The 25,570-nt window shown below is 49.9% G+C and overlaps 1 protein-coding gene and 1 long non-coding RNA gene across 8 annotated transcripts in view; one reads left to right on the forward strand and one right to left on the reverse strand.

The window, feature by feature from the left end:
* The first annotated feature begins 4,625 nt into the window (after positions 1 to 4,625).
* The window catches only part of SYNJ2 (synaptojanin 2), a 119,255-nt gene continuing 98,310 nt past the window's right edge, over positions 4,626 to 25,570 (forward strand). For all 7 annotated transcript variants that reach the window (XR_006697685.3, XM_045391329.3, XM_045391327.3 and 4 more), the window contains exon 1: positions 4,626 to 4,852. Coding sequence is in view for 6 of the 7 variants with exons in the window: in XM_045391329.3 (XP_045247264.1) it covers positions 4,726 to 4,852 (127 nt within the window). In the remaining variant the exon portion in view is untranslated. The remainder of the gene's footprint in view (positions 4,853 to 25,570) is intronic.
* On the reverse strand, positions 22,185 to 25,457 carry LOC141410085 (uncharacterized). Its single transcript, XR_012433576.1, has 2 exons — positions 25,077 to 25,457; positions 22,185 to 23,769 (listed from the first exon to the last, which is right to left on the reverse strand). It is a non-coding gene; the product is annotated as an uncharacterized lncRNA (long non-coding RNA).

Here is a 25,570-nt window from a genome sequence, read left to right on the forward strand (position 1 = left end):
CGCTAACTCCCATTCCCACTCTCGTGTGCTCATGGGGAGCTCACCAAGGGCCAGTTCTCGGGAGGACAGCGCCTCCTCCTCCAGCTTGCCCACAGCCCTGTCCCACTACCTGCTCCCTCCTGCCTCCATACCTGTCCTCCCAACCTTCTCTCCCTCCAGATCCTGCCACCTCCCTTTCGGGGGCCTTCCTTTCTCCCCTCTAGAGACAGGTGCCTCTCCGTGCTGGGCCTGAGCTCTCCTACTCTGCTCTTTGCTGTTTGCCTTCCACCATGTGCGGGTCTGGCTGGTCCTCGAAGGTCTCTGCTGTCCCGTCTGCCCCCGATTCTGTTCATCTTGTGTTTCTCCCAGCCCGGCTTCCAGAGCCAGCAGACTACACTCACGGCACCATTTCTTCCTTGCTTCTTTGCAAGCTGGCTTTTTTGCCCAACCCTCTAGTGAAGCTGCCCCATCAAAGGTCCCCGTTACCTTCTCACCAAACCAATTTTCTTTTCTGAGTCCTGATTCTTGGAGACCTTCCTGAGGTTTTTAAACCAGCCGCCTCTCAGGGCTTTTGCATGTGGGAGGCTGTAGCCCCAGATGCCTGATGACTGTTTCTCTTACCTCCTTCGGGTCTGTTAAAAAATGCCTCCTTTTTGAAGAGGGAGGAGCCCTCAGGAATGGTTTAGCGCCATCCTCTGGATGATGAGTTTTCACTCAGTTCACGTGAGATCCAGAGCTGTCCGGGTCACGCTCTTGGCTCCTCTTTCTCAGGGTACCTCTTGATCGTCTTTTCCTCCTGCCCCTGTCTTCCACCCCCGTCTGTCTCCACTCCCCTTTGATCGCTGCCATACGCTTTCCTGGTCCTTCATCTGTAGCCATTTCCCATTGGACGACCTGCCCACCCAGTCTCTGTCTCCAATTAAACTCGCCTCCTCCTTGCTCCGGGATGGTATTGCTGCTGTCCCGTTCTCAAAATGCCAGGGTCCTGTCTGACTTCCCACTGTCCTTTGTGCAGCTCGTATTATACCAAACACACAGCCCACAGGAGCTTGGGAGGACAGGTATGGAGGCAGGAGGGAGCAGGCAGTGGGACAGGGCTGTGGGCAAATACAGGCACCAAATACAGACTTGTATTTCTTTTAAACCTCTCTTGTCTTACTTGACTCGGGCTCTGATGGGGTTAGATGTCTGTCCACTCCAAATCTCCTGTTGAAATGTAATCCCCAGTGTTGGAGGTGGGGCCTGGTGGGAGGATTGCATCATGAGGGTGGACCTCTCACGAATGGTTTAGTACCATCCTCTTGATGATAAGTGAGTTCTTGCTCAGTTAATTCACGCGAGAACTGAGTGTCTGAAAGAGTGCGGCACCTCCCCGCTAGCTCTCCTGCTCCAATCTCACCACGTGACATGCTGGCTCCTGGTTGCCTTCCACCATGATGGTAAGCTTCTTGAGGCCTCCCCAGAAGCAGACACCAGCACCATGCTTCCTGTACAGCCTGCAGAACCGTGAGCCAATGACATCTATTTTCTTTATAAATTACCCAGTCTCAGGTATTCCTTTATAGTAACACAAAGACTAATAATATAGGTTTCCACAATAAAATACCACAGGCCGGTGGCTTAAACAATAGAAATGTATTTCTCAGTTCCAGAAGCTAGAAAGTCCGAGATCAAAGTGCCAGCTGATGTGGCCCTTGGTGAGGACCCTCCTCCTGGCCAGCAGATGCTCAGGCCCTTCCCTCCGTGTCTCTTTTTTTTTTCTCTTTGAGACACAGTCACGTTGTCACCCAGGCTGGAGTACAGTGGCTCCATCTCCGCTCACTGCAACCTCTGCCTCCCAGGTTCAAGTGATTCTCCTGCCTCAGCCTCTCGAGTAGCTGGGATTACAGGCACATACCACCAGACCCAGCTATTTTCTTTTATTTTTTTTTATTTTTAGTAGAGATGAGGTTTTGCCATGTTGGCCAGGGTGGTCTCAAACTCCTGACCTCAAGTGATCCGCCCACCTCAGCTTCCCAAAGTGCTGGGATTACAGGCATGAGCCACCACTCCTGACCTGTCTCTTCTTATAAGGACAGTAATCCTATCATTGTGAAGGCCCCACTGGTATGACGTCATCTGACCTAATGAGCTCCCGAAGGTCCCATCTCTGAATACCTTTCCATTGGGGGTTAGGGCTTCAACATATGGATTTGGTAGGGCCGCAGGGGATGGGCGGTAGGGTGGCTAAAACGTTCAGTGCATATCTCCCCTACATTCCCCTCTTTGTTTGCTCTGATAACCTATTGGGCTCCGTGGTTCCCTCACCCACACCACGCTGAGCTACATTTCCTGCTGTGGCTTACTCTGGGGCTGGTGGATTTGGCTTTTGCTTCCTTCCCCACCTCCTCCCCTTCCCAATTCCCTATCCTCCAGACATTCTACATCTCAGAAAGTGGAAGCACCCAACCCTCCTGCCGCAGATGGGCCCACTCCTTTGCCCAAACTCCACTGGGGCTTTAGGTGTCTGAGCCGACCTTTTCCTTGAATGCCTCAAGGTCAGTTACTTGCTCCATCTGCAAAAGGTGCCGGTGCCTGGGTACCCTTGGTCTATCAAGCCAGTGCGCATGTGAGGAAGCTGCTCCCTCTATTGCCCAGGTGGGCTGTCCCACCCGAAACCAGAGAGCAGAGGCCCCAAAACCCAGCAGGCTCTTGGCTCACCCAGCCAATTCTCAGAGACGGAGGAACAGCCGCTGTAGTTCCTGGAGTCTGAGATGTGCATTTTAACATTGTCTATATCAGGGCAGAGATGACTATCAGTGGCATGTTCTAGTTTAATTGAAAGCTTTTTTTCTTTCTTTCTTCTCAGTGGTATATAAAATAGTGGTTCATTTTACAGTTGATGGTGACTTGGATTCTATAAGCTGTGAAGCTCAAGTGCTGGTCCTGACTGCAGGAAAATTTCTAAAATAGGTATGGTATGCCACTGTGCAGGATTTTAGACTATGTGATGCTAGTTAGGAAAGAGGAGAGAGAAATAAATGGAAGACTGGGTCCCCTCCCTAAGGCCTTACCACTTAATTTGCAAAACAGGGCTAAGAGAAAAGATATAAAAACACTTCTCAAGCAATATATATATATACATATATATATTATATATAATCTGGGTGTTATATAAGCACTATTATCTGGGACCTCAGCATTCCAGGAAGGCTTCCAGGAAGAAGTGAATTTGGGGTCAAAAAGTGGGTCACAGGCTCATATGCCTCACTGAATGGGCATACTGTTTTCATGAGGTAGTAATATTTCCATTTACACAGAAAGAAGCTGCTGCGACAGCTGATGAGCATCATGCCTGGGATATTGAGCACATCATGCTTGACCTGGGCCAAGTGTGTGGGCAAGGAAAGGGGCTGAGGGTCAAGATGATCTCTGCTGGGGTTGCTCAAATTTATTACCCAATCATCCCCTGAGAGGTTGTCCCCTTGTCTGGTCATTACTGAATGTCTGCAGGGGCATGGCAATGTTCTGCTTGGCTCTGGGGGCTCTGCCTTTCCTAGGACAAGTCCCAGAGACAAACACCTTGGCCCAGTGCAGCAGAATAGGGTGAGAGCGGAACTGAGTTCGTCTGCCGGCGGGATGGAAACAGCTGATGGAGGCTTCTCCACGATCCCCACGTACCCATGTACCCATCACAAGAGAAGGGAATTAAGCCAATTAAGCCGCCAAACCACCCCAAAGGGTGATTCCAACTCAGCCCTAAACACCCATCCCCACTCCACCTCCCCTGCAGCTCTGACAGGCTGAGCCTCGGCGCTAGAACCCGGCGCCAGAAGGCCGGGCCACAGGTGACTGGGCTGCGAGGCCACACTCCAGCGTACACGCGCGGACACGTGCTGGTGTCCAGGGCCAGTGGGAGAGGCGCTGTCACCATCTGACAGGAGAGGAAGGTGGCGCTCAGAGAAGTCAGAGTCACGTGGTAAGTGGGGGTCGTGGTCTGGGGATCACGGCTCCAGGTTTCTTCGCGACAACGCACCGTTGACCCCCAACACCTCTCCCTGGCGGGGACAGTGACCGCAACAGTCTCCGCAATAGAACGCTAGTGAAAAGTAACCTTTCTCCAGCCCGCTCCACGCGCTCCGCACCCGCTAAGCGTCTCCGCGAATTAACTCAGTTTTCCTCGCCGAAGTAGCCGCAGTTATAACCCCGCTTCACTGCAGGGAGACCGAGGCACGCAAGGTCGAAAGGACTCGTCCAGGGTCGCAGGAGCCGACCACACAGGGAGGCGGAGCGCCCCCGGCGGGAGCAGTCAGCGGGTCCAGCCTGGCGGGCTCCCAGGCCGGGCTGCCCATATAAGGCTGCGGGCGGCCAGCATCGCGGCCCGGCTCTCGGGGGCGCCCCGCGCGGGTCATCCTCCTCCGCGGCGAGGAATGCGTGGCATCTGGGAGGCCCTTCCGCTCCACGCCCGCCCACGGGAAGCCTCGGCCCCGGGGCGCGGCCTCGCGCAGCTGCCTGGCCGCTGGGGGGAGCGCGGGGCCGGCGGGAGGCGGCGGTGCGCCCTCACCTGCCCCAGGCCGGGGAGGCGGGTGTGGGGAGGAGGAGGAAGGGGAGGAGGCCGGGAGGAGGCCGGGGAGGAGCCTGGCGCGGCGGGAGCGGCGGCGCAAAGTGAAACTCTGGGAAGTTGCGGGCGCGCGGGGAGCTGTAGCGGGCAGCGCGCCCTCGGGGGGACGTGGCCCCGGCCTCCGCCCGCAGCGGGCCCGACCCCTCATGGCCCTGAGCAAAGGGCTGCGGCTGCTGGGGCGCCTGGGGGCCGCGGGGGACTGCAGCGTGCTGCTGGAGGCGCGCGGCCGCGGCGACTGCCTGCTGTTCGAGGCCGGCACAGTGGCCACGCTGGGTGAGTCCGGCCCGGGGGCAGCGACGCCCGGAGGAGAGGGCGCCCGCCTTCGCCCAGCCTTGGGAAGACGGGTACCCCACTTCCCGAGGGAATCGGGCGGCGCGGGGACTGCCGGGGCGTAGGGGTCGCGCGCAGAGGGGTGGCCTTTTGAATGAAGTGGCACTGGGGACTCTAGAGAGCGCTCGGGCTGGGCGGGTGGTGCACGGAGGCTGGCCTCCCCTCCACGGGGATCTCCGGCCCGCGCGGCCGGAGGATGTGTTTGCTGGAGAGCCGGCTGGGGCGCTTTGCGTATTCATGAGGATCCCCTGGGGTTGACTGAGGAGCCGGCCTGACCCTGTGCCAGGCGCCTTTTCTTTTGCACCTGTCGATGAAACCAGTGATTGCCCTTTGGTTTGTGTTGGCGGCTCCACTCCTGGAGGGGATGGGGACCAAAGCCCCAAAAAGGTTCTGGAGAAACTGCTGATGGCACCTTTGTCTCACGTGAATACTTGGTCAAGAAGCATCCGTAGTGCAATTTATAGAACTTGTAAGCAAATATACCATGACCCTACCTTTATGCTGTCTTAGATCCTGCCAAGCCAGCGAATTTCACCTATGGACTTCAGAAGCCTTGAAACTGGCACTGTGCTATGGGCTTTAGGACATTATCTCACTTCATTCTGACAATTCTACTAAAGAGTTATTATTATCCCCATTTTGCAGATGAGCAAACTGAGGCCCGAAGAGGCTAAGAAAGTTGCTTGCCAAGGTGACATCATCCACCTGACTTTTATGTGGCTGTTTCTGTAATGTCATTCAATACATGGCTTCCTGGTATCAGTAACCTGGATCCCTTGTTTTGTGCTCACCATTATAAGGAAAGCCTGGGTAGCAGCAAAGCACGTGAAACCAGGTCTGATTGTTAGACTTGTAAATGTGGACACCGGAGAGTAGGCTCCCACCAGTAGGCGTCCAGCTGTAACAGCTTCCCGGTATTCCTAGCTAAACAAGGTGCAGCCCAGGGTCACTTGTGCTTGAGGTGGTCGGCAAATGCAGCAGGCAGTCACTTGTAGGATGCTTCATAGATTAGATGCCTCTAACCTTGTTTTCACATTTGCGTGTGTCGACTCTAGTTTAGATGTAGTCTTGGAAGGACTCTCCTATTTCTGATTCCCTAATCATTTAATTAACATGCATTTATCCAGTTTGTTCTCAGTCACTTGATTACTGAACCAATGTCTCCAGTATTCTCAGCATCAAAAGTGGGCAGCGAATTGTAGATTAAGTTATTTTCAGGTTATTCCAATGTGTGCTGTCCCGAAGAGTCTAAGTTTGGTCATTTGGTATGGCCTTAAAAGAAAACCACAGAAATTTTCATTCCATTTTAGATGTCTACTTCATACCACATTTATCAGAAGCAAAAGATTAATTTCACGGTACAAAACTACTGTTTCATCAAATAGATTAAAATGTCCTGGCCGGGCACGGTGGCTCAAGCCTGTAATCCCAGCACTTTGGGAGGCCGAGACGGGCGGATCATGAGGTCAGGAGATCGAGACCATCCTGGCTAACACGGTGAAACCCCGTCTCTACTAAAAATTACAAGAAAATTAGCCGGGCGAGGTGGCGGGCGCCTGTAGTCCCAGCTACTCGGGAGGCTGAGGCAGGAGAATGGCGTGAACCCGGGAGGCGGAGCTTGCAGTGAGCCGAGATCGCGCCACTGCACTCCAGCCTGGGGCACAGAGCAAGACTCCGCGTCAAAAAAAAAAAAAAAAATGTCCTTCAGTTGGATTACAGCAACATTAAGTCAGGTTCATACACATTCAAGAATTATTTGAAGCAGCTTAGAAAAATTTTATTTTTTCAAAAGTGAAGATTTAAAAATGATTAATGACAGCAATGTAGTGCATATTTTCCATTAGGAGCTGGAGTTTGGGCTGAGATTTACATCACGTTGGTGATTACAGTATACCAGATTTTAGAACAGAGAATGTAAGAAAGGAATTGGCTCGTCTTCAACTCATGTGCAGTCCACATTTGTCATTTAACCTAGCATTCATTTTTCAGTAGAAAAAACTTAAAAAAATCTTTTCTTTTTGAAACAGAGGCTTCTTCTTTTGCCTAGGCTGGCATGCAATGGCACAATCACAGCCCACTGCAGCCTCAACTTCCCAGGCTCAAGCAATCTTCCCGCCTCAGCCTGCTGTGTAGCTGGAACTACAGGCACGTGCCACCATGCCTGGCTGATTTTTTTCTTTCTCTTTCTTTCTTTTCTTTCTTTCTTTTTTTAATGGCGTCTCACTATGTTGTCCATGCTGGTCTTGAACTCCTGGGTTCAGGTGATCTTCCCGCCTCGGTCTCCCAAAGTTTTGGGATTACAGGCATGAACTACTTACTGTGTCTGGGCTGAAAACTTAATTTTTTTTTTTTTTTTTTTTTTTTTTGAGACGGAGTCTCGCTCTGTCGCCCAGGCTGGAGTGCAGTGGCGCGATCTCGGCTCACTGCAAGCTCCGCCTCCCGGGTTCACGCCATTCTCCTGCCTCAGCCTCCCGAGTAGCTGGGACTACAGGCGCCCACAACCGCGCCCGGCTAATTTTTTGTATTTTTAGTAGAGACGGGGTTTCACCGTGGTCTCGATCTCCCGACCTTGTGATCCGCCCGCCTCGGCCTCCCAAAGCGCTGGGATTACAGGCGTGAGCCACCGCACCCGGCCCTTAATTTTTTAAAGTCTGTTTTATTTAAGTGAAATGAAACTATTTTTAAAAAGCAGCTGTAGCATTTGGTGGCTTTGCTGGTCCAGAGAGGGTTTGTAGGAGAGAGCCTTCTGTTACTAGAAAGTTGTTTCAAACTTTCAACATATCCTAAATGTATCACTATTGGATAAAATGGCTCTGAACTTGAAATTCCCATCTGTATTCCAAAGGGCTAGCTAGCTGTTTTACTTTCCTTTCTTGGAGAAAGTGATTTTTTTTTCTTTTTTTTTTCTTTTTTTTTTGAGACGGAGTTTCACTCTTGTTGCCCAGGCTGGAGTGAAGTGGTGGGATCTTGAGTCATTGCAACACCCCCACCCCCGCCCGGGTTCAAGTGATTCTCCTGCCTCAACCTCCCCAGTAGCTAGGATTACAGGCACACGCCACCATGCCCGGCTAATTTTTGTGTTTTTAGTAGAGACAGGATTTTGCCATGCTGGCCAGGCTGGTTTCTAACTCCTGAAGTTAGGTGATCCAACTACTTTGGCCTCCCAAAGTGCTAGGATTACAGGCATGAGCCACCACGCCTGACCCGAGAAGATGAATTTTTACAAGAAGGCTGCAATCTCTACTTTTGTATGGGACAGTACACTAGTGACAGCTGGCGTAGCTCGTGGTCTAATCTTGACCTTTCACCCTTTCCTTGAGGTTCAGGGTTGGGGGTAGCTTCCTTTTCTTTTCAGCTGTGGTTTTCCTGTGAGGGGTCCCTCCCAGTTAGTAATGAGAGGCTGAGGCTGAAGTTGTGGGTAATTGCTTGCTGGGTAATGGTCTTTCCCGTACCCCGAGTCATTCTGACTTCTGTCCTGCTCTGCTGCGGATGCACACAGCTGCTTTCCTAGGGGCGAGAAGAGATGAGGGGAGTGGGCCTGATGACCACAGGCACTGCCCCTTCATAGCACATTTTATTCCTGAAGGATCCTAACAGGAAAAGTACCTCTCACCGAAGGGGCTGCGTGGTTCCTTATTATTTTCAGGCAAGGCCTGGAGACGGGCTTGAACTGGACTGTGATTTTTAGGACAAACTGATGGTCCATGATTCGTTGATTGCTGGACTCCTCCCATCTGAACCTGTCCTCACCTGTCCTGTGCTAAAGTGAACTCTTCACACTAGGCCATCTGGCCTGCTAGCAGGATTGTGGAAGGAATTATTCCAAATTCCTGCTTCTAAAAGAATTAGGTTGTGAATCTGTCTTTTATGTAGATCAGTGGGAGCAGAAATTCCAGAGGCAGAAAAGCCAAATGTATTGGCATTGATTTAAAAGGATTTTATGAAGTCTCAGGAACCTGACTGGAGGGTAGTTGGCCTTCTCAGCACAGGTGGGAAGCCCCGTAGCCGGTACCAGCTTCCCTGGCTAATAATCCACAATTAGCAAACAGATGTTCCCTTATTTGCGCATGGGACAAAAACCTATTCCTGTCTCTGTCTCTTGTAAACTTAGGGAAAAGTGCTTATTGTTAATGGATTTTGTCTATTTTCAGAGTAAACGACAGTGTTCCAAAGTTCAAGGTTCTCCAGCAGCCCCCAGGAACGGGGCCTGAGGGTGTCCCTGTGTTTACGGTCGGGGCTGTGTGTGAGTGAGGTCCTGCCTCCTGCGGCCCAGCCTGGCTTTGCTGTGAACAGGCAGCAGGGAGGGAGGGAGGGATGGGGCAGGAAGCTTGAGAGATTTAATTAAGTTAATTAATGTGTGTCCCTGAATTACTTTGAGCTTCTAGGGGTGGGGGGGAAGGTTCTGTGTAAACATCAGGCCCCCAGGTTCTCCCAGCTGCTGTTTGTGCAGAGGCCACATCTCTGTTTAGCTTTGTTTGAATTGGTGAGATGGCCCCAGGGCGGAGCAGGACTCAGTCTGAACTGTTGTTGCCTAGATCACTTTCCCAGACTTTATGGCCAGATTTATTTGGTCACAGATTGGAATTTTGATCTGCTACAGAGGACCACAGAGAATCAAATGAGTCACCATTTTATAAATGCTCCTGGACAAAGTTGGAACCACAGGTAGGACCAGGCCAGGGTTCCAGGGCCCCTGACATGGGAAACTAGAGCAGGACCCAGGGTCACGGTGGTCTGTCTGCCTCCAGGACTGGTTTGCCTCCTCTCCTAGCTGGAGGCTGTCTCAGCATAGTATTTACAAAATGCAAACTGGGATGGTGTGTGCTTCTCCCTGGGTTTTTTGTTTGTTTGTTTGTTTGTTTGTTTGTTTTTGTTTTTTGAAACAGAGTCTCGCTCTGTTGCCCAGGCTGGAGTACAATGGCAGAATCTCGGCTCATTGCAACCCCTGCCTCCCGGGTTCAAGTGATTCTCCTGCCTCAGCCTCCTAAGTAGCTGGGACTACAGGTGTGTGCCACCACACCCGGCTAATATTTGTACTTTGAGTAGAGAAGGGGTTTCACCATGTTGGCCAGGCTGGTCTGAAACTCCTGGCCTCAAATGATCCACCCACCTCAGCCTCCCAAAGTGCTGGGATTACAGGCATGAGCCAGGGCGCCCGGCCTTCCCCATGGTTTTTGTAGCTTACCTGTAAGATCATGATTTCAGATCTTACCAGGCTCTTGTTTTGGCTGTGGCTTAAAACCTTGGCTTTTAACCTTTAATTGTGAAAATGTTCAAACACAAAAGTAGAGGGAAAAATGAATCCCCTGTCTACGTGTTGTTCGGCATTGACTGTTATCAATATATTGCCAATTTTATTTCACTTGTCCCTATATTTTTTATAAAAACATGAATCTCCTAAAATTTAGTTTGTTTAATGCCAGGCAAGATTCTAATTTGTTGGGTTGGCTTTTTTTTTTTTTCCTTATTTGTATTTAGATATATAAGTTTAATTTTTAAATTTTATTATAAATCGACAAATTATAATTAGTATTGTTTTTTGAGATGGAGTCTTGCTCTGTCACCCAGGTGGGAGTGCAGTGGCATAATCTTGGTTCACTGCAACTTCTTTCTCTCAGGTTCAAGCGATTCTCTGGCCTCAGCCTCCCGAGTAGCTGGGACTATAGGCGTGTACTACCATGCCCAGCTAATTTTTGTATTTTTAGTAGAGATGGCGTTTCACCATGTTGGCCAGGCTGGTATCGAACTCCTGACCTCAAGTGATCCACCCACTTCAGCCTCCCAAAGTGCTGGGATTACAGGCGTGAGCCACTGTGCTGGGCCAACAAATTATAATTATTATATATTATGGGGTACAAAGTGATCATATATGTGTACAATGTGGAATGATTAAATCAAGATGATTAATGTAGTCATCACCTCAAATACTTATTTGTTTATTTATCTTTTTTGAGATGGAGTCGCGCTCTCTCGCCCGGGCTGGAGTACAGTGGCGTGATCTGGGCTCACTGCAACGTCCGCCTCCCAGGTTCAAGCAATTCTCCTGCCTCAGCCTCCTGAGTAGCTGGGACTACAGGCAGGGGCCATCACACCCGGCTAATTTTTGTGTTTTTAATAGAGATGGGGTTTTGCTATGTTGGTCAGGCTGGTCTCAAACTCCCAACTTCAAGTGATCTGCCCGCCTCAGCCTCCCAAAGTTCTGGGATTACAGACATGAGCCACCGCACCTGACCACTTATTTTTTGTAGTGAGAACATTTGAAATTTACTCTCCTAGGGATTTCAGAATATAACTATAATTACCATGCTATGCAAGTTCAAAATTTACTTGGCAGATTTCAGTGTGGCCAACAGCAGAAATGGTGGCTTGAACTGATTCTGAGACATTGGCCAAGACACATTTTTAAAAGCAAAATGACCACTTGGGAAGGGTCGACCACAGCCTGGAAGAACAGGGATCTCTCTGCTGGTGAGCTCGGGAGGACAAAGTCTGGACCCTTTGACGGCACTGCCTCTAGCCCCGGGCAAGAGTGGGCCGAGCGTTCTCTGCGTTCCCCTTTCTGGATGACACTCCTGCTGCTGGAGTGTGCTAAGCACATAGTACAGCCTGTGCAGACCCCTCCCAGGGCCTCAGGCAGACTGTGCAGCTGTGTGTCCACCCCAGGCCCGGGCGTTGGGGTGGCAAGGGTGTGTCACAGGTGGAACTGGACACACACTAGCTGGGACTCCATGTGTGTATGCACGAGGCTCCCTGCAAGGGGGCATGAAGCCCAGGTTGGGGGAAGAGAAGGTGGCTAGGCTGGGGCCGCCCTCCCCACTGGCCCCATCATGAACCTGGCCTTCCAGGTATTCATGGCAGTCTACTTTTCGAGGTAGGAGGATAGAACCTATTTTATTTAACTGTTTTACTTTGTCAGCTTGATTTAAAACTTAAAAGTTTGGCATACAGGATGCAGTACTCACGAGTACCCTGGCCCCAGACCCTGCAGATACTCCGGCAAACCTGCCCTGGGCACCTGTCCCAGCCTGTGTCTCTGTTCTCGAGAGTTCCTGGGGTGCTCAGCGTCCCCTTTGTGCTTTTTGGCTGCTCAGTTTCTGTTGCTGGGCTCCTTTGGCCTTGCCACTGAGGATGGGGAATATATTGTTTTCTTTCCACTTGAATTGTCCTTAAAGCCGTGGGTAAACTGGCTCAGGCTCAGACTTGGAAATTTGATCAGAGTCTCTTTAGCATTTCTGGGCAGGGCTTACTGGTGTCGTGGCCAGCTCTCCTGGAGGTGAAAACCAAATTGGGCTGGGAGGGTGTACGTGACACTTAAAGCCCCCAGAACTGCGGTGCCATCAACCACACACTGTGGACAGGAGGCTGTCAGTGGGCAGAGTGGGTCCACCCTCAAGGTCCATACGAAACAGCCCAGTTCAGGGCACTGCTTCTTTTTAAGATCTCACGGGCAGGAGCCTTCTGGCACTGTTCATGTGAATGTAAGTTGTTCTTTCTTTCTGGAGGAAAATTTACACAAGTGAATGAAAACCTTGAACAGTATGCAAGTGCTTAATCCGCTCTTCTACATGCAGGAGTTTCTCTCAGGAAATATTCCCAGATCACTAGCCCATTTTGCTTCAAGGATGTTTATTGCAAGCTGTTTTGAGTTTTTAACTGGTTAAATAAACTTTGGTTCAACTTGATCATAATAGCTGACATTTATGGAGTGTGTACCACCTACCAGGTGCTGATCCAAGTGGCTAACATATATTAACTTCATCCTTAAGGCAAGTACTAGTAATCTCCATTTTACACTTGGGGAAACTGAGGCACAGAGAGGCTTAAGAACTTGCCCGAGGCTCCATCTCCAGTGGAAGTCTCCAGAGAATAATATGTTCAGTAAAATCTCATTCTTAGGGGAAAAAAATGAATATATATATATATGTGTGTGTATATATGTGTGTGTGTGTGTATATGTGTGTGTGTGTATATATATGGAAAAAGACTCCCTTTGTCCTGTTGTCTCTGGCTTATCTTGGTTTTCATCTGACATACACTTTTGATCGAGGAGGTTCCCGCTTGGGGAAACTGCCAGCCCCTTTCTGAGCAGAGGGTGTGGCACTACAAAGGCAAAGCTTGATCTCGGGGAGAAGCATGTGGGCTTGAAGCCCACGCTCCTGGAGGCAGAGCTGAGCCTCCACACACATGTTCCCAGCACTGGGAGCAGAGGCTGATGCGGCCCCAAGGTGCTGAGGAAAGTGTGCCCCAGTGCAGAGGATGCTACAAGGCCCCAGGCTTCTCAAGGAACATGAGACCTGGCAAACTCAGAGTGTTGGACTGGGTCGGCTCCAAGGCGCCCCTGGGTTTGAGCTGGAGAAGTGTCTGCGGGAGGGTACTGGGGCTCCTGCAGAGCGTGTCTTCCTGCCCCTGTGGGCTTTTCTGGGGGGCCTGGGAGGCTCTGCCAAGTTGGTGGACGGAACTGTGCCTTGCCCTAGGGGGCACTAGGCAGGAGCTGGGCTCGGAGCGTGAGTCTGGTGCTGTGCCAGGAGGCTAGATGCCCCAGCCAGGTCCTGTGGGCTGTGCCGCCTGTGCCCTTGGCCTGCGAGGCTGGCAGGCTGCCACTGCTTGTAAAGCCTCCTGGTTGAAAATGTGACTCGGAGCAGCGGATTCACTGGGAGCCTGTCAGTCACAGAGCCAGACGGGCAGCTTGTGCTTGTGCCCCAGGCCCAGGGAGCAAGTTCCACAGCTCCAGTGCGAAGGTCTGAGCTTCATTCTAAGGCAGGTTTTTGAGGACATGGGGCTCTCGGGCACCTGGTTGTATTTCTGCAGCCTGCATCTCTGCCCACTCTCTCATGCCTCCTTCTCCCCAAGGCTGGGGCTGGTGGAGCCCGTGTCCGGCGTGCCCCAAGCCAGCCTTCCATCTCAGATGGAGTTGTGTGTTTCCAGTGAGCCTATGCACCCCCTGAGAACAGGGCCTCGCCCCACATCCCTGCTCCTTCATCACAGCTGCTAGGAAATGAAGGCGCATGTCCCCAGGGTCCTTCGAAGTAGGTTGTGGTCTCCCTGAGCAGAACTCTGGCTCTAAATGCTCTCCTGGCTTCGGCGTTGGTGTGGGACTTGGGTTGCAGGAGAGGGCAGGTTGTTAGCGGCTGCTGCTCAGACCCAGCGCAGGACCGGGCTGCTCCAGACCCCCAGCAAGATGTAGCAAAATGGTCAAATTTAAGGTGAGCATGGGTTCCCATGCAGTTTCTCACCCCTGCTGCTGCTGCCTGTCTGTGAATGTGAAGGCGAGGGGTGGTCCTGCATTGACTTGTTACTGCCTGGTGGGAGTAACCCGGAAGAGGCAAACTACTTCCTTCCCTTTCCTCAGCTCTGAACATAGAATGTTCCAGTGATACCACCTCCAAACTCTTCACCTTTTCCTTTCCCACCTCTCTGCACTGAGGACAGGAAACTAGGTGGCTACTCACGGTGGGTAAAACTGAGGCTTGCAAGACAGCCTTGGGCAACGGGACAGCCAGATCCCAGCCCTGGGCGCCTGCCTCTCCTGTCCCGAGCCCCAGTCTCTTTTTCAGCTGCAAAGTCAATACTTTTGCTTTCAGAGAGGGAGCATGTGCCAGGCCAGGAGAGGCTTTGGGTCTATCACAGATGGAGATTGCCTAGCTTAACTGCGCAGTCTGAGTGATTCTAAGGACGGGGAGAGAGAGAACGCCTCTGGAGCCTGGGACACACATTTGCAGGAGAAAGTGGTGAGTGCGTTGTGACCAGGTGAGGGACGAACCTTAAGGAGATTGGCCGAGAACACCTCCTCTCCTCACCCTAAGTCAACAAGCCCGGGACAGCAGTGCTTCCAAAACTTGCTTGTTCACCTCACCTGGAGATCTTGTAGCAAATCAGGTCCTGCCTCCTTGGCTCTGGGGTAGGCCTTGAGAGCCTGTCGTTCTAACAAGCTCCCAGGTGATGCTGGTCCACAACCAGCTTTGAGTACCGGGATCTCGTACTGGCTTGGGAGGGAGGAGACCTGAATCCTAGCCCTGGCCCCTTGGGCTCTTCTTTCCATTGGGGAAATTTAGTTATTCCCTCCCGGCCCCAATATCTTAATCTGAAAACAAATGAACGACAATCTATGTTGTCTTTCCTACTCTGAGATTCCATATATCTTAAAAAAAAAGTTTTAAAACTAAACATGTCACCCTCACCATCACTACTTTACACACCTAAAATTATAAACCACTCAGAAATTTTAATCTTAGGAGATGTGATCTGGCAAGGCAAAGTCGAAAATGGCTTTGAGGTCTTAGCTAAACCTAGAAATCTGATGCTCTGCATTTTTTATGGGATGCTTATGAATTAATGAAAATACATGAGATTATCTCTCCTTGAGTCTACCCTTTCCTACAACCAGCAAAAACTTATAAAAAGCAATTGAAGCTGACTCTGGGAATGCCAAGGTATTGATTAAAATATCATGGACTGTGCTGATTCCATGGCCGGTTTAGCTGATGCTTGTTAAGAGCCATGACTTTTTACAATTTTTGTTTTTTGTGGGTACATAGTAGGTATATGTATTTATGGGATACATGAGATATTTTGATACAGGCGTGTAATATGTAATAACCACATCATGGAAAATGGGGTATCCATTCCTTCAAACATTCATCTTTCGTGTTACAAACAATCCAATTATACTCTTTTAGTTATTTTAAAATGTACAGTTAAATTATATAGTCACTATGTTGTGCTATCAAATACCAGTTCTTATTCATTCTATTTTTTTTTTTTGTAATCATTAACCATCCCCACCTTCTCCCTAACCCCCCACTACCCTTCCTAGCCTCTGGTAACCATCCTTCTACTCTCTATGTCCATGAATTCAATTTTGATTTTTGGACCCCACAAATAAGTGAGAATATGCAATATTTGTCTTTCTGTGCCTGGCTTCTTTTCTTTTTTTTTTTTTTTTTTTTTGAGACACAGTCTTGCTCTGTCACACAGGCTGTAGTGCAGCGGTGCGATCTCAGCTCACTGCAACCTCCACCTTCTGGGTTCAACCTCCCAAGTGGCTGGGATTACAGGCACCCACCACCATACCTGGCTAATTTTTGTATTTTTAGTAGACACGGGTTTCACCATGTTGTCCAGGTTGGTCTCGAACTCCTGACCTCAGGTGATCCACCCACTTCGGCCTCCCAAAGTGCTGGGATTACAGGTGTGAGCAACTGCGCCTGGCTGGTTGGCTTGTTTCACTTAACATAATGACCTCCTTCGATCCATGTTGTTGCAAATAACAGGATCTCATTCTTTTTTATGGATAAATAGTACTCCACTGTGTATATGTACCACATTTTCTTTATCCATTCATCTGTTGATGGACACTGAAGTTGCTTCCAAATCTTGGCTATTGTGAGCAGTGCTGCAGCTAACATGGAAGTGCAGATATCTCTTCAACATGCTGATTTCCTTTCTTTTGGGTATACACCCCGCCATGGGATTGCTGGATCATATGGTAGCTCTACTTTTAGTTTTTTGAGGAACCTCCAAAATGTTCTCTATAGTGGTTATACTCATATAGAACATATAGAACATAACATATAGAACATATATATAGTACATAACATATATATAGAGTATATAACATATATAGTGGTTGTACTAATTTACATTCCCACCAACTGTGTACAAGGGTTTCCTTTTCTCCACATCCTCGCCAGCATTTGTTACTGCCTGACTTTTGGATATAAGCCGTTCTAACTGGGGTAAGATGCTCTCTCACTGTAGTTTTGATTTGCCTTTTTCTGATCAGTGATGTTGGGCACCTTTTCATATGCCTGTTTGCCATTTGTATATCTTCTTTTGAGAAATGTGCATTCAAATATTTTGCTTATTTTTTGGATCGGATTATTAGATTTTTTTTTTTCCCTGTAGAATTGTTTGAGCGCCTTATATATTCTGGTTATTAGTCCCTCATCAGATGAGTAGTTTGCAAATATTTCCCCCCATTCTGTGGGCTGTCTCTTCACTTTGTTGATTGTTTCCTCTGCTGTGCAAAAGCTTTTTAGCTTAATGTGATCTCATTTGTTCATTTTTGCTTTGGTTGCCTGTGCTTGCGGGGTATTAATCAAGATATTTTTGCCCAGGTCAATGTCCTGGCGGTTTTTCCCGATGTTTTATTGTAGTAGCTTCGTAGTTTGAGGGCCATGACATTCTTAAAAACATAACTTTCATTCTTGCATAGCTTTTTTTTTTCTTTAAAGTAACCTGGACTGTCATTTGGCTAGGGAGCCGGGAGCTTGTGTGTCTGGAAATGTGTGGTCTTCTTTATCTGTTTAAACTGTCTGTTTTATATGTTGCATGAAGCCCGCTTTACCATGAATCTTATCAATGACTGATAAATATTGTCTACTGGAGACATTCTCTTTAAGAGGAGGAGACCGTTCTCTGTAGCTCCTGCTGATTCAGCAAAGCTGAGGTCAGGTGGAACCGGCTGGGCAGAGACGAGTGATTAGAAGGCTGTCATAGGCAGTGACAGTCCACGTGCTCCAGGGCAGAACAGTGACTCTGGCTGTCACAATCTGTTTCAACAATGGAGATTGTTTGTTTTTTATTTAAATGATGTGAATAAAGAAAGGAATCTTGGAAAACTAAGGCTGGAGCTGCCCAGGCCTGAGCCAGGCCCTTGTAACAAGGCCCTTCTGGGTAGGGGAGCTACCTCTCTTTTCACCTGGACCACCTGGTGGTGGGTGGCTAGCTCAGAACCACAGCTGGGTGGGAAACGGGAGGGCCAGCAGTGAGCTGCAGGAATGGAATTCCGTGATGGAATCTTATGTCTCCAGAGGGGACAGACAGAAGCTTGTGTTTTCATTTCAAAGGGTATCTGCCACGCCCTCCAGGCAGACCACATAAATGGCATTTTTGGGTGAGGCCTGAGAGATTCTGTCTGGTGGCATACACTGATTTTAACCAGAAGCGACAGAATTGGACTCTTATTGACAGGGGAAGATAGATGAGAGATGATTTCCATGAGGATGTTGAAAATATTGACAATTCCAAAGACCCCGGGGAGTCCGGGGATTCCTGGCCAGGAGCGCCCCTCCATTGCCCCGTACCACCTTGCTTTCCAGGCTGTGGCTCTGTGTGTCCTCTGTGGAGTGGGGGCGCTTCCTTCTAATTCACAGAAGGCACAGTATGGGCTCCAGACTGCCCATCCTGCTAAAACTGGCAAAGGCCTTTGCCCAGCCTGGGCGGCAGTGATTCAGCCAACTGCAGAAGTGGTATTTGGAGCTCACCCTTAAAACATAAAGCAAGTTACGTTCAGACTATATACAGGCAATGAGAAAATACGATGAAACGTGACTGCATATGAATAGCCCCAGACTTCTAGGGCCTTTGAGTGTGTCTGACTTGGGCAGCATCTTCTCCTTTTAGGTTTCAGGCTCAGTTTACTGTCAGGAAAATTAAGTTGCTGAGAGCTTCTCAATTTTGGCGTAAAAGAGAAAATACACCCGGAACAAAGACTTGAGGGGTGCTCCTATTAAAAAACAAAACAAAACAAAACAGTGTGTGAGCTTCAGAGGAGCACCTTGAGACTCCAGTTCCATCACCTCCGCTCTCCTGGGCCCTCCTGGGGGAGCGCTCCATCTTGTGCCTGCCTTCTCTTCTCCTGAACACTCTTAAAGTATTTTGAGTGCGGAAGATAGGATCATACACTCCGGAAAGCCGAGAGCTAGATCCTGAAGCATCTGTGCGGGAAATGCCCATCTGTGCATGAAATGAGCGTCTGCGACTGAAGTGATCCCTTGTCTGGGATCTGTTTGGCGTGTGCCAGGAGACAGACGGACACATGCATGCACACACACAGTGGGGACGGGGAGTAGGTGAAATAAGAATGGGAAAATGTTGACACCTCCGGGAGCTGGGTGACAAGCTGCTTGGTGGTTCACTAGACAGGGAGTTATTGGCCGCTTTTCAACATCGACAGATAAAAATCAATAGCCTTCCTGTAATGCCATCATTATTCAATTAGTCTGTAATGGGAAAAGCAGATACCACCCCCCCACAGTTTCTGGGAATAAACAAAGTGTGTAAGGCCTAAAAGAAGAAAGCTATAGAACTTGACTGAAGCCCACATCTGTGGAAAGGCATACCATGTTCTTGGAATGGGAACATCAACACTACAGAGATGGCAGTTCCTCTCCAGTTAATCTAGAAGTGCAAGTATCCATGAGTAAATCCAATTAAATTCCAACAAGAGCCTTGTCTAAAATGCAACAGGCTGATTGTACAGTATCGCTGGACTCCCCCCACATCCAAACTTATTCTTACCTTCATTCTCCCATTTTGGCTAATGGCAGCACCATCCAGGCAACTGCTCGTAATAAAAGCCTGTGAGTCATTCTGACTCCCCTTCCTTCCTCAGCCTCATCCAACCTACCAGCCAGTCCTGACCACCCCAAAACAGATGGTGAATCCCACCGAGTCCCCCATTATCACTGCTACATCAAGAGTGCAGCCACTGCCCCATGTGCTTTTCTGGTCTGCTTGGCAGCCTTTTAACTAGTCTCTTGGCTCTTCCCCTGCTCCCCACATAGTGACTTGCTTGAGGCCCACACAGCCCTGGTCCTCTGCCCTGCCTCTTTCTCCACCCTCATCTCCCACCATTTCCTGGGCTCACTGCATTCAGCAGCCTGACTCGTTCCTGCTCAGAATCTTCACACCCACCACCCACCTGCCTGCCCTCCCTCCCCCAGGTGATATGGTTTGGATCTATGTCCCCACCCAAACTCATGTTGAAATGTGATCCCCAGTGCTGCAGATGAGGCCCTGTGGGAGGTGACTGGGCCACAGTGGCGGTTTCTCATGAATGGTCAGCACTGTCCCCCTTGGGGTTGTCGTTGCAACAGTGAGTTGTCACAAGATCTGATTGTTTAAAAGTGCGTGGCACCCACCCCACCCTCTTGATCCTGCTCCTGCCATGTAAGTTGCCTGTTTCCTCTTTGCCTTCTGCCATGAGTAGAAGCTCCCCGAGGCCTCCCAAGAAGCAGATGCTGCCTTGCTTCCTGTATAGCCTATACAGATCCATGAGCCAATTAAATCTCTTTTCTTTATAAATTACCCAGTCTCAGGCATTTCTTTATAGCAGTGTGAGAATAGACTAATACACCAAGGGTTGGCCTGGCTACTTCCTCCCCCTCCCCTCCCCTCCCCCTCCCCTCCCCCTCCCCTCCCCTCCCCTCCCCTCCCCTCCCCCTCCCCTCCCCTCCCCTGCCCCTCCCCTCCCCCTCCCCTCAGTGACTACAGTAAGATCTTCCTGACCTCTGTGGCTGGAATACCCTGCAGCCCCCACACATCAACTGTCCCTGCCCCACGCCTGGTTTCCTTCCTTCTTAGTGCTTATCACTGAAATTGCCTTATGTGTGTGCCTGCGTGGGTGTCTTCTGTTGTCCACTGCAAAAATTCAACCTCCACGGGCATTGTGGGTTGAATTGTGTGCCCCAGAAAAAAAAATTGCTGTCCTAACCCGGGATACCTTGCAATCTTATTTGGAAATAGGGTCTTTGCAGATGCAATGAAGATGTAAATTAAGATGGGATCGTACTGCTGTGGGGTGGGCCCTTAATCCAATGTGACTGGTGTGCTTATAAGAAGAAAAGGGACACAGGCAGACACACGCAGAGAGGAGAATGTCATGTGAAGGCACACAGGGAAGACAGCCATGTGACAATGGAGGCAGAGATGGGAGTGACACTGCCACAAGCCAAGGAATGCCTGGGCTACCCGAAGCTGGGAAAAGCAAGGGAAGATGGCCCTGCCCACGCCTTGATCTTGGATTTCTGGCCTCCAGAACTGTGAGACAGTAAATTTGCTGCTGTTTTAAGCCCCCCGGTCTGTGGTTCTTTGTTACAGCAACCCAGGCAACTAATACAGGGGCATCACGTATCTCGTTCAGTACTTTACCTTAACACTGCCTGGTGTAGGAATGAGGCTTAGCAAACACTGTTGAATGATGAAGGACTGGCAAAAATAAATAGCCGAGATTTTGAAAAAGATCAACAAAGACAGACTGATTTACCAGATAGCAAAACACATTATCAAGCCCTAACTATCGTGGAGGTTGTCAGCACAAATCAACACAGTAGAGTGGAGGGCTCAGAACAGACTGGTGTGAGCAGTGTTCCTTCCTTCCTTATAAAGGTGATGACTTCAGTCCGTCAGGGAAAGGTAAGGGTGGATACTCAGCACCTGCTGTTGCTGTGGTTGATCTGTGCAATGCCTAAGAGGCCCCTGCTCTATTCAGCTGGATATTCACCCAGGCATTCTTGGCTGGTCTGCTGAGAGAGGAAGAGGCTGGAAACCTTGGCTGGCCAGCAGGATGCTTCCTGCTGCTCCGCTTCCAGGGGAGTGAGGGGTCTTCCTGGCAGTTTTTGCAGGTGGCTGCACACACAGCTGTCCTTCTGTTCACTAGCTCCTCCCCCAGCTGAAAGCCCTGGGTCCCCAGGGAGCCAGAATCCCTTACAAAATTACCTACCTTGGCCGGGCGCAGTGGCTCACGACTGTAATCCCAGCACTTTGGAAGGTTGAGGCGGGCGGATCATGAGGTCAGGAGATCGAGACCATCCTGTGAATGGTGAAATCCCGTCTCTACTAAAAATACAAAAAATTAGCTAGGTGTGGTGGTGGGTGCCTGTAGTCCCAGCTACTCGGGAGGCTGAGGCGGGAGAATGGTGTGAACCTGGGAGGTGGAGCTTGCAATGAGCCGAGATGGTGCCACTGCACTCCAGCCTGGATGACAGAGCGAGACTCCGTCTCAAAAAAAAAAATATTTACCAGCCTTACAGAGCCCTGGGTTCACACAAGGGACATTCCATGTTACAAGAGTTACCACACCTAAGGAAGCCCCATGCCTGGCATCTTCACCGAGTGGTTATAATTCACTTATGGGTCTTCCCTCTCCAGAGGCAATTTGCCAGTCAAGGTCATTTTTACCATGAGCAATGCTGTCTAGTAACAGAGTTGACGTTCTACCTTGATTAGGAACCAGAGCTAGAGAATTAAACATCGAATTCTCATACAGAAGGGAAGGAAGATTTTGTTAAGCCTGTGACCAAAACTATCCATATGGACACTGAGAGTCCTACGTTTTATCATACATTAAAATAAATGCAGAGGTATTTAAGTGTAAAAAAACAACTTTCAAAGTATTAAAAAATATAGGAGATGCTTTCACAGCATTACAGTATGGAAAGATGTTCTAAGGAAAGCATCAAACTCAGAAGTCGTAAAGGAAATAAACCTGATATAAGAAATATTTTTATTGAAGTGTAACATAAATAGAGAAAAATGAACACTCTAAGCATTGAGCTCCATGAATCTTCACCCAGCGAACACACTCGCATAGCCAGTGCGCAGATCTGGAGAGCCAGCGTTTGCCTCCCAGGACCCCTGCCTCCCATTCCTCCTGTGTCCGAATGATAGATTTGACTACATAAAAATGGAAAACTCCAGTATATCAAAAGACACCATAAACGTAGTGAAAAGACAAGCAGTAGCCCAGAAGGAAAGTTTGTGCAGCCTTTTGTAACCTAGAAAAAGGCCAAAGATGGATGATCATAGCGTATAAAAGAACTCCTATAGATCATGAAGAAGGACAAATAGTTCAACAGAGAAATTGGCAAAGGATATAATGAGCAATTCTCCAAGGGAAAAATACAAATGGCCAAAACAATGGAGCCAGTGTGGCCGGCTCTGCCCAGCACGGCCATTTGCACGTGGTCACTGTTGGGTGGGTAAGGGCTGCTTGCCCCGTCTCCAGCCCCACTCTCCTGCCGTCTCCCCCTGTGATTCAGGCATGGAGCTCGGGCCCCAGGTGGCAGGCAGCGCACTCTGCTCAGTTACCCCAGCTCCTGTCTTCACAGCCATGCCCTGGCACCTGTCTCCCTCCCCTTAGCCTGACCCTTTTCCCATGGGATGTTCGGTTGTCTCTGCACAGGCTCTGAGCCGGCCCCGTGGGCTTCCAGACAAGCCCAGATGGAGCCTGCCCTCTAGGGAGCACCTCTGTGTAGCTTCCAGCTGAGTCTTGAGACACAGGTCCAGGGAGCCAAGCTCAGGGCTGGGAACATCCAGGTGGGGCTCAGGTGCTTGAGGCGGACAACAGCCTGGTGCAGGACCAGGAGTGGCAAGAGGTAGTAAGGGGGCCATGGTGTTCAGAAATTGGGGCAGGTGGTGGGTAGGCATCCTGCCTCAAAAGGCCAGGGTTTGGGAGGGGAAGGAAGCCCTCTGGCAGGAGTCAGGGCAGGCATCCCAGGCAGGCAGTGTTCATTCTGTGAAGCGGGCTTCCCCAAGGAGGGGCCCTGGAGCAGAAAGCTGTCGTGTGCAGGTGACTGGGAGACCTGTTTTCTTTGGAGCCGTGCAGCTCCTGTTAGTGGATGACAGATTTCAAGCCCTGCTCAGGCCAATGTTTTTCACACACGTTTGACCTTTGGTTCACAGCACACAGCGCAACAGCTTACGGTCCAGGAGTGCACCTCGGCATGTAGTTTGAGAATCCTGGCGATGACACGATTAAGATTCTGGGGCCAGGTTCTCACCAAGCCAAAAGCCTTTTTTATTTTTATTTTTATTTTTATTTTTATTTTTATTTTTTGAGGCAGCAGCTAATTCTAGGTACAGAAAGCCACTGGTAAAGTGTAGGAAGCTGTTTCCAAATTCACGTAATGACGGTAACTAGGGTCATTTGAGAAGGTTTCTTCTTCTGCCCTTTTGTAAAACGTAGCATGCTGTTTTCCCCTGGTGATAGACAGGGCCTCAGTACATAAGAGCAGGCACGTATGGACAAAGCCAGAGAGTCACAAACCATATGTGCCCGAGATGTGCCGCGTGTGGAGCTGTGAATAAGGAAGCAGAATCAATGTGTTTACTCAGAGCTGGATTTGGCTGTTTGTTCCTTCATCTTTCTTGGACCACGTGTCCTGGTGTTCAGAGGCTCCTGAGAGCCTGGGGCTCAGCAGGCCGTCTGGTCGCCCCTCTAACCCAGGTGAGCAAACAAGTCCCAGTGTGTCCCTAACGCATGCTCATTTTCCCATCAAACAACAAATAAATCAGAGGGTCCCGAAAAATGAATTTTGGCCTGTTTTCTGGATTCTGGATTGAAATATGGAGTAGGAGCTGACTTTTAGGAAGTTGATCAACTCTTCCCCTCACTCCCCAGCCTTCTGAAACTGTGTCTGTCTTGTCTTCAATAAGCACAACCTCCACCAACCCTGACCTACCCCCAGTGGTCGGCCTCTTCTTTGAATGCTTCCCTTACAGCACGCACTCCCCTCAAGCTGGGGCTTCTCTTGAGACCGCTCTGCTGTCCTTGGGACTGGTGGTGGAGGCAGGGTAGGCACCCTGTCCCTGCCCTTGTCCTGCAGTGCTCCTTCGGGCCATGGTTCCTCTTCCCTCTCTAAGAGGAACCATTTGGAATCCATGTTCCTCCTTGGCCACACCTCTCCATTCATTGAGGAGCTGAGTTCCCTGCTCACTGGGTCTGTCTACCCCTGTCTGGGTGAGGTCACGGGGAGGCTCACCCACCTGCTCTGTTGTCCCCTCACTCGCCATCCTCCCACTGCCCTTTTTTCTGCCCTGTTCCCTCTGCTGCACACCTGTCGGCGGTATCCCCAGCTCTTAGTGACTCTAGCCCTCTCCCGCCCTCCTCTACACCCTGCATGCACTCGTGTTGCTAAATGTGGCTGGAGAGAAAAACAGCAATATTGACTGTTCTGTGAGACTTCATAAAGGATTTCCAGGGCTGTGTGGAATCAAAAAATCTTCCTGCATTTCCCCAGCCATCTGGCCTCCAGGATGACTATTTCACATCTCCTCAGGCCTTTGACATCTCATCCCCCTCACACCTGATGATTTTGCTTCCTATTTCACTGGGAAAATGAAGGTAACTAAGAACTTTCAACAGCCGCCGCACCCACTCCCTGGCTCTGGCACTGTGGACAGCCTCCCAGGCCCTCCCCCCGCCCAGCCCACTGACCCTGTCCCCTCTCATCTTTCAAGACCTTGCTCCTGCAGTTTCCCCCTTTCCTTCCTAACTCCACCATTATACCAACAGGCTGTCATGGCTCACATTAAGAAACCGTCTCTTGACCCTGGCCCCCACCTCATCTCTTGGTTTTCCCATGCAACGAGGTCGTCTACATACCTTCCCTCCTCCCAGTCTCCCTTGAAGTGGCTCCAGCCAGGCGCTGTCCTCCCACTCTTCTGAAACCTTTCCTCAAGGCCCCCAGGAACTTTTGGCTGCTCAGCCTTCCATCCAACAGCATCCCCCAGATGATCACACCTGCTTCTGGAAGCATTTTCTTCACTTGGCTTCTCTTATTCTCTGATGGCTCTGTTCTCATCATATTCCTTCCTCACTGCCTGTTTTTTTCCAGAACCTAGAACCATGCCTGGCACACAGTGGGCATCTAGACCCTTTGTTGAGTGGTGAAATTGAAGTGTGACAGGGTGTGTGGCTTCCTCGCTTAGGCTCCCTCAGTTCCCAAAGCCGGGCTCCTTCCTGGATCTCATGTAGCAAAAGGAGGCATACACAGGTCGCACCACATGACTTCTAGAGGAGTACGTGTGGGTGTGTTCATGCTCATGTGGAAATAGGGAGGCGGCCCTGAGGTGGGAGGAGCCTTCCCAAGAGGAATC

Source organism: Macaca fascicularis, chromosome 4 (assembly GCF_037993035.2).
Source record: "Macaca fascicularis isolate 582-1 chromosome 4, T2T-MFA8v1.1".
Taxonomy (NCBI): Eukaryota; Metazoa; Chordata; class Mammalia; order Primates; family Cercopithecidae; genus Macaca; species Macaca fascicularis.